Source organism: Eumetopias jubatus, unplaced genomic scaffold, assembly GCF_037043125.1.
Source record: "Eumetopias jubatus isolate StellerSeaLion01/CBP00866 unplaced genomic scaffold, mEumJub1_p1.0 scaffold_3, whole genome shotgun sequence".
Taxonomy (NCBI): Eukaryota; Metazoa; Chordata; class Mammalia; order Carnivora; family Otariidae; genus Eumetopias; species Eumetopias jubatus.
The window spans coordinates 33,195,448-33,216,327 of record NW_028274809.1 but is presented as its reverse complement, the minus strand read 5'-3'; the positions used below and the strand labels follow the sequence as shown (position 1 = coordinate 33,216,327).

Below are 20,880 nucleotides of genomic sequence, written 5' to 3'. Positions count from 1 at the left end.
AGTGAAATAGATAATTTCATTTTGTAGTCTGGAAATATTTATTGGGCACCTATTGTGTATAAGACCTATTCAAGGACCTGAATGTATATACCAGTGAATAGAGTCCCTGTTTTAATAGTGCTTACATTTTACTAGGGGAATTCACAAAATACAAAGAAATTATATGTCAGCTGTTAAGTTCTACAGTGAAAAATAGAGTAAGGGAGGGGCACCTGGGTGGCTCAGCTGTTAGGCGTCTGCCTTCCGCTCAGGTCATGATCCCGGGATCCTGGGATCGGGCCCGCATCAGGCTCCCTGCTCCGCCGGAGGCTTGCTTCTGCCTCTCCCTCTCCCCCTGCTTATGTTCCCTCTCTCACTGTCTCTCTCTCTGTCAAATAAATAAATACAATCTTTAAAAAACAAACAAAAAAATAGAGTAAGGGAGAAAAAGGGATGCTATTTTCTAAAAAAAAAGGATGAGGAATGCTTTACTGATGTCTTAGAAAGTTTGGGCTGCTATAACAAAAACACCACAGACTGGATAGATTACAAACAAATTTTTTTTTTCTTAAGTTCTGTGGGCTGGAAGTCCAAGATAAGGTGATTATATGAGTGCCATCTTTCAGGTCCCAGACTTCTTGTAGTCTCACATAGTGCGAAGGGCTAGGGAGCTCTGTGAAATCGATTTCATAAGAATACTAATCCCATTCATAAGGGCTCCTCCCTCAGGATCTACTTTCAAAGGCCCTACCTCCTTCAAAGGATGTCAACATATGAATTTGGGGAGGACACAAACATTCAGGGGTATGACTATACCAACGGAAAAGGTGATTCTTCAGCAGAGACTTGAAGATTGTGTGTGTACATCTGGGGAAGGAGCATTCCACGTAGAGGGACAGCTTATGTAAAATCACTGAAAATGGAGTATCCTTTGTGAATTTTAGGAACAGCAAGGAAGACTTTGTCTGGACTGAAATAAAGGAAGGCCAAAATAGTTGGGAGAAGTTAGAGAGCTAAGTGTGGGAGGAAAACACAGGTCCCTTGCTCGCTGTTTTAAGTGGGATGGGAAACTACGGGAGGGTTTTTAGCAGAGGAGTGACATCTTATTTCTATGGTAAAAGATCACTTTGCTTACTGTGTTGGGAATAATCCATGGGTAGGGAGAGGGCATAGGCAGAGGCTATCATAATAATCTAGAAAAGATTTAGTGGTAACTCAGAGTGGTAGTGGTGGTGTGTATAAAAAGAGTAAAGGAATGGACATGGCTGTGTTCCAACAAACTTTACAACACTAAACCGTGAATTTCACCTAATTTTCAAATGTCACTAAATATTCTTATATTAATTTTTATATACATACCAAGGAAGACAGTTTGCAAAACCTAAAATACTCTGGCTGTTCACAGTTTGCCAAGTTTTGGTATAGATGAAACAAGATAGGACATTAGTTGGTAATCTTTGAAGATGGGTGATGGTATGTGGAGTTTCATTATACTAGTTTACTTTTGTATATGGCTGACATTTTTCATAATACAAAGTTTTTAAAATGTTCAGGTGTACCAGAGGTGAGTAATCTATGTGTCTTCCCATCTCCTTTAGACAAATATCTCCTGAAAGTTGTCTATATCTGGTAAATGCAGCCTTTGCTTGTTTTCCTGAAAAAGCAAAAACACTTTGAAGCCTTTAGTATTGTCAAAATAATCCCTTTGGATTGGACATTTCGCAACTTCGAAAGTAGAAGGCAGAAACGCGATTGGGGGAAAGGACTTTTGTTTTTGTTTTGTTTTCACAATAGTATACGCTCCCAAGACCAATCCCCTTTTTACAAAAAATGAAGACAAAAATCCCCTTTAGTTAGCACTCCAGGATTCTCCGCCCTCAGATGAATCCCGGAAATGACGCCATCAGCCAAATGCTACCGTCCCCAGTAGTGGCGGGGCAAGAACGTCAGCACGTCGGTCATCCTACACGTCCAGCCTGGGTAAGACTGACTGGAACGCCCCAGCTGGCGCGAGTCCCCAAATCTTCGGGAGCACGGCCGACTGCGACTGCGCAGGAATGCTGGGGCGGGTCTTCACGTCACCCCGCCCCCCTCCAGCCTGTGCGACCAATGAACAGCTCCTGCCCCGGGGCCCGATAAATCCTTGGAGGCCGTAGTGATTAGCCGAGAGAACAGCCCCGCCCTTGGCTCCTCCAGGCCCTCACTCCCCACCTCGCGCCGTCGCCGCCCCGCCTCCCTCTGCCGCCCGCCTGTCCTGCTGCGAGGTGACACAGGGCTTCGCCTGGGGAAGGGGACGAGGGAAGTAAGTTAGATGTCGGCCTAGCGGCCTTGGCGCAGCCCCCAACGTGAGCGCGGTGAGGGGAGCGGGTCGTAGGGAAGAAGGGGCCGCGTGGCAGATGTGGGAGGGCCCAGGGTGCGTGGTGGGGAACGCGCAGTAGATTCTGGGGTGGCTGTGAGGGGGCGAGGTTGACTCGGGTGTGTCCCAGTGCTGACTGCCGGGCGTGGATAGCGGGTCGGTGGATGCCGAGCTCGCGTTGTCCTATTTCCAAAGCTTCTTTTGGCAGCTTGGCACACCTTAGGTTTGCCTCTGTTTTGGTTGTCTGGGATGCGAGGAGGAAATTTAAAGATCCCTGAAAACACTTGCAGGCTTTCTCGGGGTGTTTTCCGTGCCGGTACGTGCGTGCTCCTTCCTTCTTCCCGGACGGAGAGGTAGAGGCCAGGTGGGCTGGTCGGCTTTCACTCTCTGAGTATTGTTAAAATAAACAAACCAGGAATTCGTCACCCTCCTCCCCACGCCCTGCCCTGTAACTCAACGACAAACATTCCCAACAAGTTTTAAGAAGCAGACTAGAAAATTCTAAGGGATTCTTTGTCTTTGAAATACAGCACTAGTGAGTGTTGCTTTCTTTATGTATATAGAAAATGAGTTAGAAAATGAGTGGCAACGGGGCGCAATTTTGGTTATACGAGTACTCATCTTTCAGGGTGTGCCCTAGAGAATTTTAACTTTATATTGGTGTGAAATACTGTGTTAGCTGTGATGTTTTCCTGAAGCACTAGTTTCTGTGAACTCGATCACCATAAAAGCTTAGCTGATTGTTTGCGGGAAGTGAAGTGGATAAATCTATAGTTCCGATAAATCTACAATTTTTTATATGGTCTCTGTTTCTAGCAAACCTTTTCGTATTTTTCTCTTTCACAGATTATTTAATCGCCCAACTACCACTGATGAAGACAAGTTGGAGTAACTGCTTGAACTGAATTTTACTGACCAGAAGACAGTCCATTTGTTCCACTTCTTTTTGTTTTCCCTACTGCTTTGAGCTTTACTGTAACGGCTGAAAAACTTGGAAAATAAAATGAACATGCTGTGGTCTTGAACATAATTTTTATTTTTTGAGGAAAAATTAAAGTGCCAGAGTGAAAGCCAGAATGGCATCCAGAGAGAGGCTCTTTGAACTTTGGATGCTTTATTGTACAAAGGTAATTGCTTTCCTTTTTATTTCTAAGTTTTAAAATACTTTTGTTATAAAATTTTGTGACTGGCCTTATTTTACTTAATGGATAGTAGCATATTTTTATTCATAGTAATGACCCCAAATTTAAAAGCATGGAGTTTTCTGTTTTCCACTTTCCCAGGTTTGAACGCATACACAATATTGACACATTTTTAAAACCTGTAGGTATGGTTTTGATATTTTTATTAAGTGATCCCCAAATTATATAAGTAATATTATGACCTTAGGAGAAAAGTAAAATATTTGTTAATGTGCTTTTCTTTTTCTCCCACAAATTGGGGGTGGGATAGAGATATTTTTATGAGCCTTCAGCATTTTTACTATAATTAACCTTTTTAGTTAGCTTTAAAAAGGTTATTGCTTATGTAAACATGTTATTGATTTGAGGTGGTTACTGTAAGCTTGCTGTGATGATAGCACCTTATGAGTGTTGTCTCATTTGACCCTCACAACAATCCTGTGAGATGGGTATTGTAATTAGCCCCTTTTGCTGATAAGAGAATTGATGCAGAAGTTAAAGGGGCTATTGAGAAGCAGAACCACCTAAGTCAAGTCCGTGCTTTTATCCATTATGACGCCTTAATATTTTTTATTTTCGCATTCAAAAATAATTTTTTGTGTTTGTCTTTATGTGAGTTTTTACATGTTAGCTTTGATTTTAGGTTATTGGAGGAGAAGGATACTACTTAAAAACATGTTTTTCAAGAGAGGAGCTACAATTACTACTTTGAAGATATTGGCGAGGGTCAGAGAAACATCTCTAATTTACTACTTGAGTTACTTTAAGTCTGTGGTGAAGTTCTCAAGTCTCAGCTTATGTTTCTGCATTATTCCTTTGGGTTCCTTTTTTATTCAGCTTTTTAGAGAACCAAGTTATTCTTTAACAAACCATCTCAGTTATCTCTAATACTAAATTTTAGAGGTCACACGGGAATTTTCTTTGACTTCCTGGTTTGGTATTTCTTAAGAGTTGCTGAAGGACATCTACTTTGAAATGTTTGATACGGATTTTTAAAATAGCTTTTTAGTCTTGTGTAATTTAATGCCAGAAATGTCTTTTTAAAAATAGACCACTCTTCTAATAAAAAAGGAATCTAATTCACCACTTTTGAAAATAGTCACTAACACATGTCAGCCAAAAATTAAAATGCATTTTAGTATGAATGTCTGGTGGTTTAAAAATGATTTATTTAAAAATACATTTAACTTACTAGGTTTTACATTTTCAGGATGATAAAAGATAAGGGGTTACATTGTGTTATTAATTAGTTATGTTGCTTGTAGGTGGAGTTCCTGTTTTATTTGTCATTGTGCTTATTGAAAAGATAGTATGGGGCACTTGGCTGGCTCAGTTGGTAGAGCATGCGACTTGGGATCTCGGGGTTTGTGAGTATGAGCCCCACGTAGGGTGTAGAGATTACTTAAAAATAAAATCTTAAAAAAAAAGAAAAGAAAAGATAGTAGAGTTTGTTGGCATACCCAGAGTTTTATTCTTGATGACTTTTAGTATAAATATGAATCTTTACTCCTTTATAATATGGCTAAGTAAATAATGAAGACCCTTCATGGTCAAATTTTAAAGCCTATTTTTGGACAGGAAGATAAATCCCCCCCTTTTTTTTTTTTATAAATCCCATTTTTATGTTTAAGATTTAAATCAGTTGGGCACTTAATAAGATTTAAAATTTTTTTCAACTATTTTCAAAAATTGTTATTAAAATAATTTTATGTTTCATCAGTTCATGTGTAAGCTTGTAAACTAGACAACAACTGTCTTTTCTACAAACACTTTGAATTCAAGTAGTTTCCAAATATATATCATAGATTTAACACTTCTGCTCCCTGGTGAGGATGATTACCAAATTCCCAGTTGTTCTCTGTACCCTCTAGGCTTATTGCTCTCATTCTAGCATATTGCCTTTCAAAACACCTGCCTCTTTTTTTCACCTAACTTTTAAGACTTATTTTTACATCTTTGATGGGTTATCAGACTCCTTCGGGGTTGCACAGATCTTATAACTTAGCTCCAACTTAGACTTTGTGGGCTTGTAATTGTGAAGTTTAGTTTTGGCTCTGCTTCTGTTTTATTTTGTGACCTTGAGCAAGACTTACCTCTTTGGGTCTCACATATTCTCCTATTTCATGTAAGAGTGTGTGTGGTACACGTGTATGTGTGTGTATAGGGAGAATGCTTGTCTAACTCACCATTAAGATTTTCATTTGTTTTGACCTCTGAGGGACATGCATTTGTTTTGTCCTTATGCTTATGGATTGTCATATAGACCTTTTAAGTTCATCTTCTTTTTTAAGCTTTTCCTTATGGAAAATTTCAAGTGGGCATAAATAGAGAAGATAATACAGTGAACCCTTTTGTATCTGTCATCCTGCTTCAGTCCAGTTCATGTTCAGTAATGTTTTCATCTATAACCCTCCACTATCCCTGCATTATTTTATTTTATTTTTTAAGATTTTATTTATTTATTTGAGAGAGAATGAGAGATAACACGAGAGGGAAGAGGGTCAGAGGGAGAGGCAGACTCCCTGCTGAGCAGGGAGCCCGACGTGGGACTCGAGCCCGGGACTCCAGGATCATGACCTGAGCTGAAGGCAGTCGCTTAACCAACTGAGCCACCCAGGCGCCCTCCCTGCATTATTTTAAAGCAAATCCTAGACTACATAATCTTATCTATAAGTATTTAAAAGTATATCTATAAAACAAGAACTCTTAAAAACATCATCACGATATGATAATTCTTTGAATCATCAAATATCTGGTCAGTATTCAAACTTCTCTGGTAGTATCATAAATGTTCTTATTTTCCTGCTGTTTGACTCAATATTTAAACAAAGTATACACATCATATTTTGTTGAAGATGTATGTTAAATCTTTTAATCTATAGACTGTCCTTCACCATACTTTTTATTCCTTCTGTTTATTTGTTGAAGAAACCAGATTTTTTTTTTTTAAGATTTTATTTATTTATTTGACAGAGAGAGGGAGGGAGAAAGAGCACAAGCAGGGGGAACAGTAAGGGAGAGGGAGAAGCAGGCTCTCCACTGCGCAGGGAGCCCGATGCAAGACTCGATCCCAGGATCCTGGGATCACAACCCAAGGCAAAGGCAGATGCCCAACCAACTGAGCCACCCAGGTGCCCAAGAAACCAGGTTTTGACATTAGAGTTTTCCTCAGTCTGGTTTTTGCTGGTTTAATTCCTTGATTTTAATTCATTGTTTTTCCCTCCTGGTGACTGCAAACTGGCAGATCTAGAGACTTGGCTGATTCATGTTCTATTTGGTGGGGGAAGCTAGAATAATTTGTAAGTGTCTCCACTATCTGTGAGTTTTACCTACATGTATTAATTATTTCATTAGGAGTTTGCAAAACTGTGATATTCCAATTCTATCATTTCTTTATTAGCAGAACATATATAGACAAGTGTTCCCTTATCAGCTGTTTGACAGTTCCTTAAAGGGAAGGCAGGCAGAATAAATATTTGATTATTTCTCTTTGTTTTCAGAATAATGACTTGATTTACTAGCATCCTCCCAAGGTGATCAGTTATTTTTCTTAAGTATCAAGTTCATCTTTTTTTTTTAAGATTTTTTTCTTTTTTTTTAAGATTTTATTTATTTATTTGACAGAGAGAGGGGGAGAGCAGAAGCAGGGGGAGCCGCAGGCAGAGGGAGAGGGAGAAGCAAACTCCCAGCTGAGCAGGGAGCGAGATGCGGGGCTTGATCCCAGGATCCTGACCTGAGCTGAAGGCAGACACTTAACCGACCCAAGCGCCCCTCAAGTTGATCTTTAATGATTAAAATTTAAATATTAGACAATATTTAATTTTGCTGCCCATTTTGCTGCCCTAGTTGGTGTGCTATACATACCAAAAATTGTATGCATACCTCATTAAAGAAGATGACTTCGGAGATTTTTGAAAGTCTGCTTCAGAGTGGTAAGGTTAGGACATCCTCCATATTTGCCACAGTGCTAACCAGCATAGGTATTCCACGGTGTATTAGCCACAGATCAATATTAAGGTATTATTACAGGATTTCCATGTAGTGTGATATTTTAAAAGTTACCATTGAGAATTATAAAAGTTTAGTAGGTGTTTAAATAGGGAAATATCAGAAATAATCCTTGGGTCATACTGTTTAGGTAGGCAAAAGAAAAGAGAATATATAAATATGTTTTCTGTTAGTCTGGGTTTGGTTGTAAGCCTAAATACTAGTGATTAAAGTCTTTCAAGTACAATTAAATAAATTACTGGTTTCAGTTTTTAGCAGATGGCTTCCCACATATTACACTTTATATTTGAAAATTTGGGTAAAAAACTTGGCAGGTTGTTTTTCTAACCAAACTTTTCAGGTCTAATTTTTCTTTCTCCTTCTAGGAATAGGATTTATTGCATTTTAGAAACATGCATCTTCTTAGTAGGTTATTTGTTAACGTCATGTAGTTATTACATAATAGAGGCAGGATGATTTCTGAAGACCCAGCATTCCTGCTTTCTACAGATAATTTCACTAGATTATGTAGTCTGAACTTACCTCCAAATGGTCATAGCCACCCAGGGTTAAGGATTTCACTAACAGTACATTTCATATAGCTCTTATAAGTTAAACATTAATTTGAACAGGTTTAATCATGTATCTGGATTTTAGTTTAATAGTTAACTACTTCTTGTCTGAGCATATTTTTCTTAAGTATTAAAGGCAAATTGATTTACTTTTTAATATCTGAAGATTTTAGTTCATATTATCTGTCATAGGCACCATGTTATTCCCTGTATCCTTTGACATTTTTTTACATAATGTGCTTATGGTAAGAGAGACAGTGCTGAGAACAGTTTTCGTCTCTACATTATCATACAACTTTTTGGAATTCATATATTGCCAATAGCAAGACATAATATGTATCATAAAGTCTCTCAACTCCCTTTGGATAGGCATTAGGATATATTTGTGTTCCACATTTAGCCTTTTGGGAGTGCTATAGTTGATCACCAGAATATGCAGAAGAGAAACTGAGCCTCTCAAATTCTTAGATAAGATTAAGTTATTTTTGTTCTGTGTAGTGAAAAGTATCAAATGCATGAACTCACTGAAAAGACACAAGGCGACTCAAAAGCATCATGACATTTGAAATGTGGCAATGTGGGTTGAAATTTATGGTTCATTTTTATCATTTGCTTTTTTTTTTTGATACTCATTTTACACTAAAAAGTTTTGTGAAGCTATAGAATTAGAGCCAAGACTTAGTCCCAGTTTTGCTTCTGAGCTTAAGGAAGGACCTGAAAAGAGGTTACATAATTTCTTCATGTTAACAGTTTTCTCATCTGTGAAATGGGAAAAAATAACTGTTTTTGCATCTCAAAGTTGTTGAGAAAAGATGAATTGCTTATATTGAGATGCACTGTAAGGGTAAGAAATATAAAATGTTATCTCTATTAGTAGTTTTAAAATACATGTATGAGCTCGAGAGTGTATCAATACTTCCATTTTGCCTTTATTTAATATAGTAGAGAACAATATTCTCATCTTTTTGTATAATGATGAAGCAGTGCTCATCAGTGTCTTAATTTTTAATGTTTTTATTTTTCTTTCAAGCATAGTGCTTAATTATCCTAATAATATGAATTTTTTTTTTTTACTCTAAACCAAGTTTGTTTTGGACCTTCGTGATGCTCCATTTCCTGCTGTGTCCCTTTGTCCTGCTAAATCTGGAATATGACTGAAATAGATAGTTTTGCAATGAGCTCAGAGTAAACTTCCTTTTCACAAAAATTTTGCTTTATAAAGAAAATAGAATTTAGAGTTTTTATTCAGATAAAAAGGCAAGTACCTCTTTTTATATATAGATTTAGAAAAAATGGAATGAACATAAACTCTTCCAGTGAGAAAATTATAATTTAATTATAATCAGAAGTGAAGCTTTTATTAAGATACCTCAGTATACATCAGCCCTTATAATTTAACCTGATATGTGCAAAGTGTAAAATGGCTCTTAATTTTCTGTGATTTAATAATGACTTTGTATATAAGGAAAGTAACATTTGACTTGAAGCAAAACAAAAAATTGCTAGCAGCTCAGTAGTAGTGATTACCTGTTTATTTTAGGAAGTTAGATGTGAGAGCAAGAAATGAATATTTTATATCAATAGACATGGAAAGGAATATTACCTTTGTGGTTTGACTTGAGCTTATGCACCACTCTAAAAACTTGTTAAGATACATGAATATTTCTTTTTTTTTTTTTAAAGATTTTGTTTATTTGACAGAGGGAGACACAGCGAGAGAGGGAACACAAGCAGGGGGAGTGGGAGAGGGAGAAGCAGGGTTCCCGCAGAGCAGGGAGCCCTAGGCGGGGCCAGATCCCAGGACCCTGGGACCATGACCTGAGCCTGAAGGCAGGTGCCTAACGACTGAGCCACCCAGGTGCCCCAAGATACATGAATATTTATTCTTTTCTTTTGAATATCAAAATTTGAACTTCCCTGGTAGAAAGTAGAATTGATAGCACTTAAATGTGTAGATAGGAGCATGAGTGAAAAATAACATTCTAAAATAATTCTCAGGTTTTTTATTGGCAGATTTCAGGTTTTATTGGCAATTACTGAAGAGTTATATAAAAGTAAGAAGAGAATAAGGTCATAGGGAGTCCTGGAGAACATTATCATTTAAGAAGAGGATAGAAGAGTTTGTAAGGAGTTTGAATGGGAGGAGAACCAGGAGTGAGTAGTTGCCTCAAGTAGAGGGCTTTTATAAAGAAGGGAGTAGTCAGTGCTGTCAAATTCAGTATGGCAATAAAGAAAAGCATTATGGAGCATATATTGGAATTGATAGGTAAGAGATTATTGGTGGAGTGCCTGGGTAGTGCAGTTGGACCCTTGGTTTAGGCTAGGTGGTGATCTCAGTGTTGTGAGATTAAACCCCACATGGGGCTCTGTGCTCAGCGGGGAGTCTGCTTCTCTTCCTCTCCCTCTGCTCCCCCTGTACCACACTTTGCGTGGCACTACTCTAGAATATCGGAAAATTTTCGGATTGCCAAGAATCCATTTGTAATTTGAAAAATATAGCTTTACAGATTGAATAGTCACTGATTATTGGTAGCAGTGCAAATGTGACCAGTGAAATTGAGTACTAGTTACAAGGTAGTCAGCTTAAATAGACTTAAATTAATTTGAAAATTAATAGAAATGTGAGTACAAACTTTACAAATTTTTATATGAAACTTATGGACCCAGAAATATTTCTGATAACTCCCAGGGTTCTTGGACATGTTTTAGAAACACAAGCCTTGGTCAGTATCTGACATACTGCTGTTACCTTACCTTTTCTACAGCTTCCTTTCCTTATTGCAAAATTACTTGGCAGATTTACTACAAGGGGGTGAAATTTGGAACCAACAATTCAGTCTACCACAGTCTGATTTCTTCGTTACAATTATTTGTATCTCTCCCATATACAAAATCTACTTCATGTCCATTTTAAGAACTCCAGAAGTCTCATCCAATCCTGGTATCGGTTGAAACCCAAGATATTGTAATATATATCAGGTCCAGTTGTGGTTTTTATTGCTGAGACCCGTGACTTTGGACGACTGTTGATATCTGACCCTTACAAACCCAACCAATTGTGATGAAACTGAGATAGGAATGCCACAGTAAAGACTCTTGAAAAAGAAAGAATGGAAGGCATATCGGAGGCTTTGGTCCATAGCAATTCTGAAAACTGGGCAAATGTCGCCTGGTTCCTCTACTTTCAGAGAAGGCTCGTTCCTTTGTTCTGTTCTTGGGAGTAGCTGCACAGGCCACTGTTCTTTATTGCACTTGGCTCCATATTCTTAGAGGTTCTTTTTCTCTTATTGTTCTTTTGGTATGTCTGAGGAGGGCATTGGAGACTATACTTTCTTATGACTGAGCAACTCATCTGGCTTCCTGCATATAGAAAGGCCCCTATAGAAAATGGGAAGTCCACTTTTCTAATTCTTCTGCCTTCACTTATTTTCTTTTGTCTTAACTATATTGTCTAGTAACTCCAACATGATGTTCTGTAGTATTTGAAATAAAAGACATACTTGTTGGGGCACCTTGGTGGCTCAGTACGTTAAGCGTCTGCCTTCGGCTCAAGTCATGATCCCAGGGTCCTGGGATTGAGCCCCACATCAGGCTCCCTATTCAGTGGGGAGCCTGCTTCTCCCTCTCCATCTGCCTGCTGCTCTGCCTACTTGTGCTCTCTCTCTCTCTGTCAAATAAACAAATAAAATCTTTTAAAAAAAGACATACTTGTCTTCCTCTTCACTTTAAGGGGGAGAAAGGCTGAGGTTTTCTATTAGGTTAGCTTCAGACTTTGGGACTGAGACATGTATATGTATAATCCCTTTAACTCAGATCAGATTTATGGTAGGTAAATGATAGATGTTTTACTTTATTCATTTTTTCTTAGGTATACTGTTGATATTTCTGATGCAGGTTTGCTACTTTTACAATATATTATAAAACTGCTTAGAATAGTTTTATGTGTGTACTTAAGATGTGGATAATTAGACTATTCCTAAGTTCCAGAAAAATATTAAAGTTGAAAAAGTTATGAAAAAATCATAATCATTGGTACTTAGTGGTTGCCATTTTAAATATTCTCCTTTATTAGAATCATTATGAATTGTAAGTAGGTACATTTGGAGTCTGGTGCTGCACTTAATTCTCAGTAGTCCTTCATTTTAAAATATGTAAAATATAATGCTTATAGATCAAAGTTTAGTGCCTTGTAGTGTATGAATTTAAGAGTTTGGCCACCTAACTGCTTTTTCGGTTTATTCAGAGGTTCTGACAAAAAATTTGATTTATTTTGTAAAAATGGAATTTATTTTTTCTGAAAATTTTATTCTGGTGTTTCAGAATCTATTAAGATATGGGTAACTATCTGAAATGACTGGAATCTGCCATAACTGTAAATCAACTCCTTTGATGATGTCAGAATTCAGGCAAGAGTTAGAAGCACTGATTTCCTCATCTTTTCCTCAGCTTTTACTGAAAAGAATATAATGTGCCATTTCTTTTTCAATAAGGAAAACAGGGAGCTCTGCTCTTAAATATATTTATATGTACTATACTGTTTTTTTAAACTTTTTTTTTTTTAATAAGAGTGTGTTGGGGGGGTGGGAGAGAGAGGCAGAAGGTGAGGGAGAGAGAGAGAGAGAGAGAATCTTAAGCAGGCTCCACACCCAGAACCAAGCCCAACGTGCGGCTCAGTCTCATAACCCTGAGGTCATGACCTGAGCTTATATCAAGAGACAGACACTTAACTGGTTGAGCTACCCAGGCACCCCTGGACTATACAGTCTTTTAAAATATTGAAAGTAACTTGTTCTTACCTATATCTAAGGCATATCAGCATTTTCTTTTTTTTTTTTGATTTAAAAAAATTTTTTTAAATTAACATATAATGTAGTATTTGTTTCAGGGGTACAGGTCTGTGATTCATCAGTCTTACACAACACCCAGTGCTCACCACAACACATACCTTCCCCAATGTCCATCACCTAGCCACCCCACCTCCCCTCCTGCAACCCTTAATTTGTTTCCTAAGATTAAGAGTCTTTTGTGGTTTGTCTCGCTCTCTGGTTTCATTTTGTTTCATTTTTTTCTTCTCTTCCCCTACGATCCTCTGTTTTGTTTCTTAAATTCTGCATATCAGTGAGATCATATAATTGTCTTTCTCTGATTGACTTATTTTGCTTATTAGCATAGTACCCTCTAGTTCCATCCACATTGCAAATGGCAAGATTTCAATTTTTTATGGCTGCGTAATATTCCATTGTATGTGTGGGGGTATATATATTTACTTATATGTATATATACACACCCCACATCTTTATCCATTCATCTGTCAGTGGACATCTGGGCTCTTTCCATAGTTTGACTATTGTGGACATTGCTGCTATAAACATTGGGGTGCAGGTGCCCCTTTGGATTACTGTATCTTTGGGGTAAATCCCTAAGTAGTGCAATTGCTGGGTTGTAGGGTAGCTCTATTTTCAACTTTTTGAGGAACCTCCATACTGTTTTCCAGAGTGGCTGCACCAGTTTGCATTCCCACCAACAGTGTAGGACTGTTCTCCTTTCTCCGCATCCTCTCCAACATCTTCATTTCCTCATTTGTTATTTTAGCCATTCTAACTGGTGTGAGGAGGTACCTCATTGTGGTTTTGATTTGTATCTCCCTGATGCCGAGTGATGTTGAGCACTTTTTCATGTGACTGTTGGCCATTTGGTTGTCTTCTTTGCAGAAATGTCTGTTCATGTCTTCCGCCCATTTTTTGATTGGATTATTTGTTCTTTGGGTGTTTCAGCATTTTCTTTTAATTTATATCTTGTGACCTAAATTCAGGCTCATAGGGTTGTCTACTCATATTGAACCAAAGCATTAATTGATCCATACTTTTCTCACAAAATTTTACAACAATTTGCCTCTGTAAAAAAAAATGTAGTTTTGTTTGATATATTTAACTTAAATTATTTTTTGTGACATTAAACATTTGAATAGTAGGAAAGATAGGTACTATTTTAATTTATGATATTGTGAGGTGAATTTATACTTTTTTATTGAATAATTTTGACTTAGGATTTTTGTTAAAATACAAAATTTAAATAGCTTTAAATATAAAATTTCAATTTTCTAGTGAATGAATTTCATTTTAGGGATAAAATATAAAATTTCTAATTTAGATTTATATTCTAAGAAAAGTAGTAGTGTTTTATGTTAGGATTGAAATTTTTAAAATTTAAGATACAATTTAATTAAAGAAAATATAGACATGCTGAAAGTAAAAGTTTCATTTTTCAGTGATTTTCAGTTAACATACTCTATCGATGTGATTGAAAAGTCTATGAGTTAATTACATTTACTACTACAAATCATTAAGATATTAAATTTGAAAAACTTCAACCTGACATGAAACTTCAACTTTAAGCTTTTAAGCTCCATTTAAAAAGTGTCAATGTTATATTTAGTTAATACATGCACAGTGGTAGGCTTTTCTTTAAAAAATTCACTGTAGGTAGGAGTGCCTTACTGGCTCATTCGGAACAGCATGCAACTCTAGATCTCAGGGTCTTGAGTTTGAGTTCTGTGTTGGGTGTAGAGATTACTAAAAAAAAAAAAACTTAAAAAATAAAATCTTAAAAAAGAATTCAGGGGCGCCTGGGTGGCTCAGTCCGTTAAGCGTCTGCCCTCGGTTCAGGTCATGATCCCAGGGTCCTGGGATTGAGCCTCTCATTGGGCTCCTTGCTCAGCGGGGAGTCTGCTTCTCCCTCTCCCACTCCCCCTGCTTGTGCTCTCTCTCTGGCAAATAAATAAATAAAATCTTAAAAAAAAAATTCGGGCGCCTGGGTGGCTCAGTTGTTATGCGTCTGCCTTGGGCTCAGGTCATGATCCCAGGGTCCTGGGATCGAACCCCGCATCAGGCTCCCTGCTCCACGGGAAGCCTGCTTCTCCCTCTCCCACTCCCCCCTGCTTGTGCTCCCTCTCTCGCTGTGTCTCTCTCTGTCAAATAAATAAAATCTTTTTTTAAATAAATCTTAAAAAAAATTCACTGTAGTCCAATTAACTAGTTATTGGGTACCTGTATACAGATGTTAGTTACTACCATTTTATCTCTTGAGTTGTGTATTTTCCTCTTTTAAAAATTTTTTAAAATAAACATTTTTTAGAGCAGTTTTAGATTCATAGCAAAATTGAACAAAAGTACAGAGAGTTCCTTTGTATTTCCTGTCCCTACATCTGTGCAGCCTTTCCTGCTATTAGCATCCCATACCACAATGGTATGTTTGATCACTTGACTGATTTCCCAGAAACACCTGAGCCAAACATTTCTTTACCTGTCCACCATGTGTGAACCTCCAAGGTAAACACAAAATTAATGTAGCAAGTCATGTTTTACCTAACATTTAAGCGTTCCGGATGTTGGCTTTTTCAAGTCTTGCTAAGTTTAACTGTGAATTTTCTATACTAATTTGATCAAACCTGGAACTTAGTTATATGAATGATGAGTTTTTTATTGTAATTTAAGAAATACCTAAAGTAAAATTTGAAATCTGCTCTCTAGGGATTAGTGTATTCTAAGCCTGTTTTTTATGTAGACCTCTATATGAATATTGGTTTTTCATTTATGTTAAAATGACTTCCAAACCTTTCAAGATGTGACAGGCTTTTCATCAAAATTTTGTCTCTTTTATCTATTTAATTGACTGACTTCATCTATGGGCATGCTTTTCCAACTAGAGTCAGTTTCCCATTTAGATTGTAGGCTTAGATGTGAGACCTTAGGGAAGATGAATGAAGTCATCAGGGATTGATTAAAGAGATAGCTTTGTTCAAGGTTTTAAAGAATGGATTGTAGTTTAAGAGCCACAGAATATGTTCCAGGCGCATAGAAATCCTGACCAAAAGTACGAAGGAAAAGTGACCTTAATTTAGACTTTCCGTTTGGTAATAAATTAGGCTAGCTTGTTGGACCAACCCTTCTGAAAATTATTTATAATTCTGAATAAAATTTAAGACATATCTTAATATCGTTGAGACGCTGGCAAGATGATGGTAAGGCTTTATGAGGCTAAATCTTAGTGGAAACAGGAATTTAGGTAGATGGAGAATGGAAGCTACTTTTCCTGGTGAACTTGAGCTTTTGTTTTCATGGTCTTGTGGATGGAAGGAAGAAGTCAAAGCTAAGGGACTAATCAGAGTGAGAAGTCTGAATAGATTTTCTCTTATGATCCCCAGAGGTGTAACACCTGTGGGGTAAAGATGAACTGGAAACAGACCCATCTCACTCTTTCATCTTTACTTGGGGACTCCAAGGGAAAATGGCTTTGTGTTAAGCAGAGCCAAAAGGTGAAAAGTCCCTGAGAGGATGTTACCACCAGTTGATTCTTTCATAAATTTGCAAATCAAACTTACCTTTCGTTGTAGAGAAAGTCCAGAAAGCCCCAGGTCATGCAGACTAGTCTGGTGCTTGGTACAAGCAAATGCAATCCTTCTGGAAGAAGAAACTTCAGATACCAAGTATTTTTTCAAATTGCAGCTTAATACTTTAATTCATGATGTATGAATCAACCATACCAGATTTTCATTGCCTTGGCATTTCTTTCATCTTTTCCAAGCAATTTGATAGATTCTCTTGTCTTTATTTGCACTGATTGGCATATGGTAGGTAATTCTTTTGCATGTATTTCAGTTTCCTCTTTTGATGGTATCTCCCATTGTCAGTTTTGTAAAGCACTTAGCTGTTCCTTGCCATAAAACATAAAACCGTGATTATTTCTACAGTAACGAATAGTTGTATCATTAATGTCAAATTATACCCTCCTGTTCTGTTGTCATGTCTTGTGTACACAATAACTTCATTTTATTGCCTAATCATAGTATAATTTTTTGAACATTTTGAACAGCGATTAAACTCAACATGTTGTAGTACTTTGTGCATAAATCTAGTGAAAGTATATCAATATGAAACAGCTGTTACCAGGTTTGCACAGGCATTGACAAATAGGTCTTAACAGCAGCCTCTCTGAGAGCAATTGTAAGATGCGTTTTGATTTCAAAGATACCAAAATTTAAAAAACAAAACAACTTAGAATCAGACAAATTTGATATAAAAAGTGAACTAGCAGTTTTAAAAAAGAAATAGAATATCTAGAAATAGGGGGAAAACCCAATAATGATATTTAAAAACCAATAAATGTGGTTGATAGGAGTTTTTAGACAGCTGAAGAGAATTAGAGAATTGGAAGGGAGATAAGTCCTTTTTACAATATAAGCTAGGAGTCAAAGAAATGGAAAATACGGAAGGAAGGTTAAGAGATATAAAGGCTAGTGTGAAAAGGCTTAATACATGTTTAATTGGACTCTGAAAAGGACAGGAAAGGAAGAATGAAACAAATGTAATATTTGAAAAGATTACAGGTGAGAACATTCCAAGATTAATGAAAGTCCACTGAATTTCAAGCAGAATAAATAAAACTAATTCCATACCAAGTTACATTGTAGTGAAATTGTAGTGGTTTTGCAGAAAATCAAAGAGAAAGAAAAATCTTAAAAGCTGCCAGAGGAAAAAAGATTATCTTCAAAGGAATGACAGATTAATAGCTGATTTTTCAGTAATAACGATAGAAGGGAAAAGGTTGACATCTTTAAAGAAAAGACTTACCAATCTATTTCCAAACAAATGAAATTTTTTCCAAGAGTAAAGTGAAATAAAGCCATGTTCAGCAAAACAAAACAGTTCAATTCACCAGGAATATATAACAATTTTAAATTTGTGTGTACCTCATAGTCTCAAAATAAACACAGAGAAATGAACGTACGACAGTTTTAAGGTTTTTTTTTCTATTTAACTTGCCTTAGTAGTGTAAAAAAAATGTCAATAATTGATAGAATGAATAGACAAAAAGGTCACTAAAGATACAGAAGACTCAAACAATAGAATTGACAAACTTGATGTTAGGGATTTATGTAGAACACTATATTCAACATACAGTCCTTTCGAGCACACGTTTACAAAAATGATATAACAGCAAATTCCAACAAATTTCTAATGATCAAAATAATGTTGAACAATAACAATGAAGGAAGAAATCAATAGCAAAAAGATTAAAAAGGAATGTTTAGAGGCCATGAAATACCCTTTTAAATAAACCTTTGATTAGAGAACACGTAATAAAAATTAGAATTTTGAGGGGCACCTGTGTGGCTCAGTCAATTAAGTGTCCGACTCTCGATTTTGGCTCAGGTTATGATCTCATGGTTGTGAGATGGAGCCCGGAGTCAGGCTCTGCGCTGGGCATGAAGCCTGCTCTCCCTCTCCCTCTGTCCCTCCTCTACCTCTCTCTCTCTCTATAATATAAATAAGTAGATAAATTAAATATATTAATCAATTAGAATTTGGGGAGACCTGAATGATAAAAGTACTGCAATTTTAGAACTTGATGGGAAGTGGCTACACATTACTTAGGAAAATTTATTGCTCCAAATACTTAATGTTTAGGGGTGCCTGGGTGGCTCAGTTGGTTAAGCATCTGCCTTTGGCTCAGGTCATGGTCCCAGGGTCCTGGAATCAAGTCCTGCATTGGGCTTCTTGCTCAGCGGGAATCCTGCTTCTCCCTCTGCCTGCTGTCCCCCTGCTCGTGCTCTCTCTCTCTGTCAAATAAATAAATAAAACCTCAAAAAAATAAATACATATGTTTAAAAAAAGGCTAAAAATTAGTGAACTAGATAGACATTTGTGGTCACCAGCCTTTAAGATCCTCACATCCTGGTATTCATACCCTTTTACAGTCCTCTCCTACGTTGTACCAGGGTTCTTTTGTGACCATAGAATTTGGCAGAATTGATGGTATATCATTTCCGAAATTAGAAAAGACACTCTTGTTTTCATCTCGGTTACTCCTTTTTTTCTTGAATCATTGATTTGGTGAAGCGAGCTGCTTTGTTGTATGCAGCCCAGTGGAGAGCCCCATGTTATGAAGAACTGAAGCCTTGCCAGCCACCAACCACATGAGTGAGGTTGAAAGTAGTTCTTCCCACCCAGTCAAGCTTTGCTATGACTGCAGCCCTACTTGACATCTTCACTATGATGAAGGCTCATGAGAAATTCTGAGCTGGTTTTGAATTCCTCACCCAAAAAACTGATAAAATATTTGTTGTTTAAGCTCCTATATTTAATTTATTTAATTTGTTATACAGAAATAGATCATTAATATGCCATCCATTTCAAGAAGACAAGAATAAACCCAAAGAAAGTATAGTGAGGGAAAATAGAAGTTTTTTGTAATGTGAAAATTCTCAAATTTATTGTTTGTTTTTCAGTTGTTGCAGGAAATACACATATAAGAAGGTTGACATGTATTGAGTATATTTAATTTTAATAAAACATAACATCTTGGGATGAATGGCATGAATATCTGGATATAATCTTAATTAGGACTGTGGAAGTGAGATTGAGAGTATGTTAATAGTGGTTTCTTTTGCAAATATTTCTAGTAGTCATGGTGACATAAGAAAATTATAAGGTTTATTGCAGAAATTACTCATAAAATACTGGATGTAGAAAATGATCAGTAGCTTTAACATCACAAAAGAGGTAACTCGATATGTACCTTCTCCTGAAGGACATGTTAGCAACACCTATTAAATATTTTTTTGCCAAAAAAACCCCAAAAGAACCTAAATTTGATAGTCTCTAGATCTACTAATTAATTAGAAATATAGAGGACTGAGGAACATGTTAAATGACATAAGAACATGCAGTCAGCAAAATCCTGATGTGAGAAATACTACTTCATAAATGACCCAGTGTCTTCAACAAATAAATTAGGACAAAAAAATAAAAGTAATAGAAACCTATGGGTTTAAATAGACCTAAAAAATACATCAACCAAATGCAATTTGTGGACTTTATTGGGTCCTAATCTTATCACACAGTTAAAAAAGAAGGGCGTTTGAACACTGACCGATACTAAGGAATTGCTAATTTTTTCAGATGTGATAATACCGTCATATTTTTAAAAGATACCTTTTGGGGATATGTATTGAAATATATGTGGATGAAATGATATATCTGGGTTTGCTTCAAAATAATATAGTTGAAGATGGGGATACAGGTGAAAGAATATTGGTCATGCATGATTTGGTAGTTGTTAAAGCTGAGTCATTCTATTCTCATTCTCTCTACTTCTAAGTATGTTTGAAATTGTTCAGTAACATGCTTTTGGAAAGAGCACAAATAAACATAATGGAAAAGATCAACCAAATAAAAAGTTGTTTCTTTGATAAAACTAATGAAATTGAGTCAGGAAGATAAAGTTTGTGATTATATATGTTTTGAAAATTTCACCTTATAAACACCACTTCCAGTGCCATTCACAAGGCATATTTCATCTTCAAGATAATATATTGTTAAAAATCTCATTTAACCTAACTGGTGCTTCTCAAACTTCGTTAAACACAGCCATCCTTCTTTTTCTTCTTTTTTTCTCTAACTTCACACCATACTTGTTGTCATCCAAGTAAACAATGTCCCTAAGTACTTGCTCAGGAAATGCTGACTTCTCCAGGTTTATCTATTTATTTAACAGGACCAAATATTGTACATCTTTGAAAATATCTTGCTATTTTCTGTCTGGAATTCCCCTCTTACCTCCTCCGTCCTTGAATGTATCTGCTTATGACGATCTGTGAAAACTTTTAAGTGCTTCTGCTCTTCAGTTATTTCTGATTTTGACAGTAACTCCCTTTTTATTCTTTCTTTTTTTTTTTTTAAGATTTTATTTTTAAGGAATCTCTAGCCCCAACCTGGGACTTGAGCTCACAACCCCAAGACCAAGA

The 20,880-nt window shown here is 36.6% G+C and overlaps 1 protein-coding gene across 1 annotated transcript in view; it reads left to right on the top strand.

The window, feature by feature from the left end:
- The first annotated feature begins 1,971 nt into the window (after positions 1 to 1,971).
- The window catches only part of NBEAL1 (neurobeachin like 1), a 184,638-nt gene continuing 165,729 nt past the window's right edge, over positions 1,972 to 20,880 (top strand). The window contains exons 1-2 of the mRNA XM_088021587.1: positions 1,972 to 2,281; positions 3,182 to 3,462. Of these exons, the coding sequence (XP_087877713.1) occupies positions 3,412 to 3,462 (51 nt within the window). The 5' untranslated portion in view covers positions 1,972 to 2,281; positions 3,182 to 3,411. The remainder of the gene's footprint in view (positions 2,282 to 3,181; positions 3,463 to 20,880) is intronic.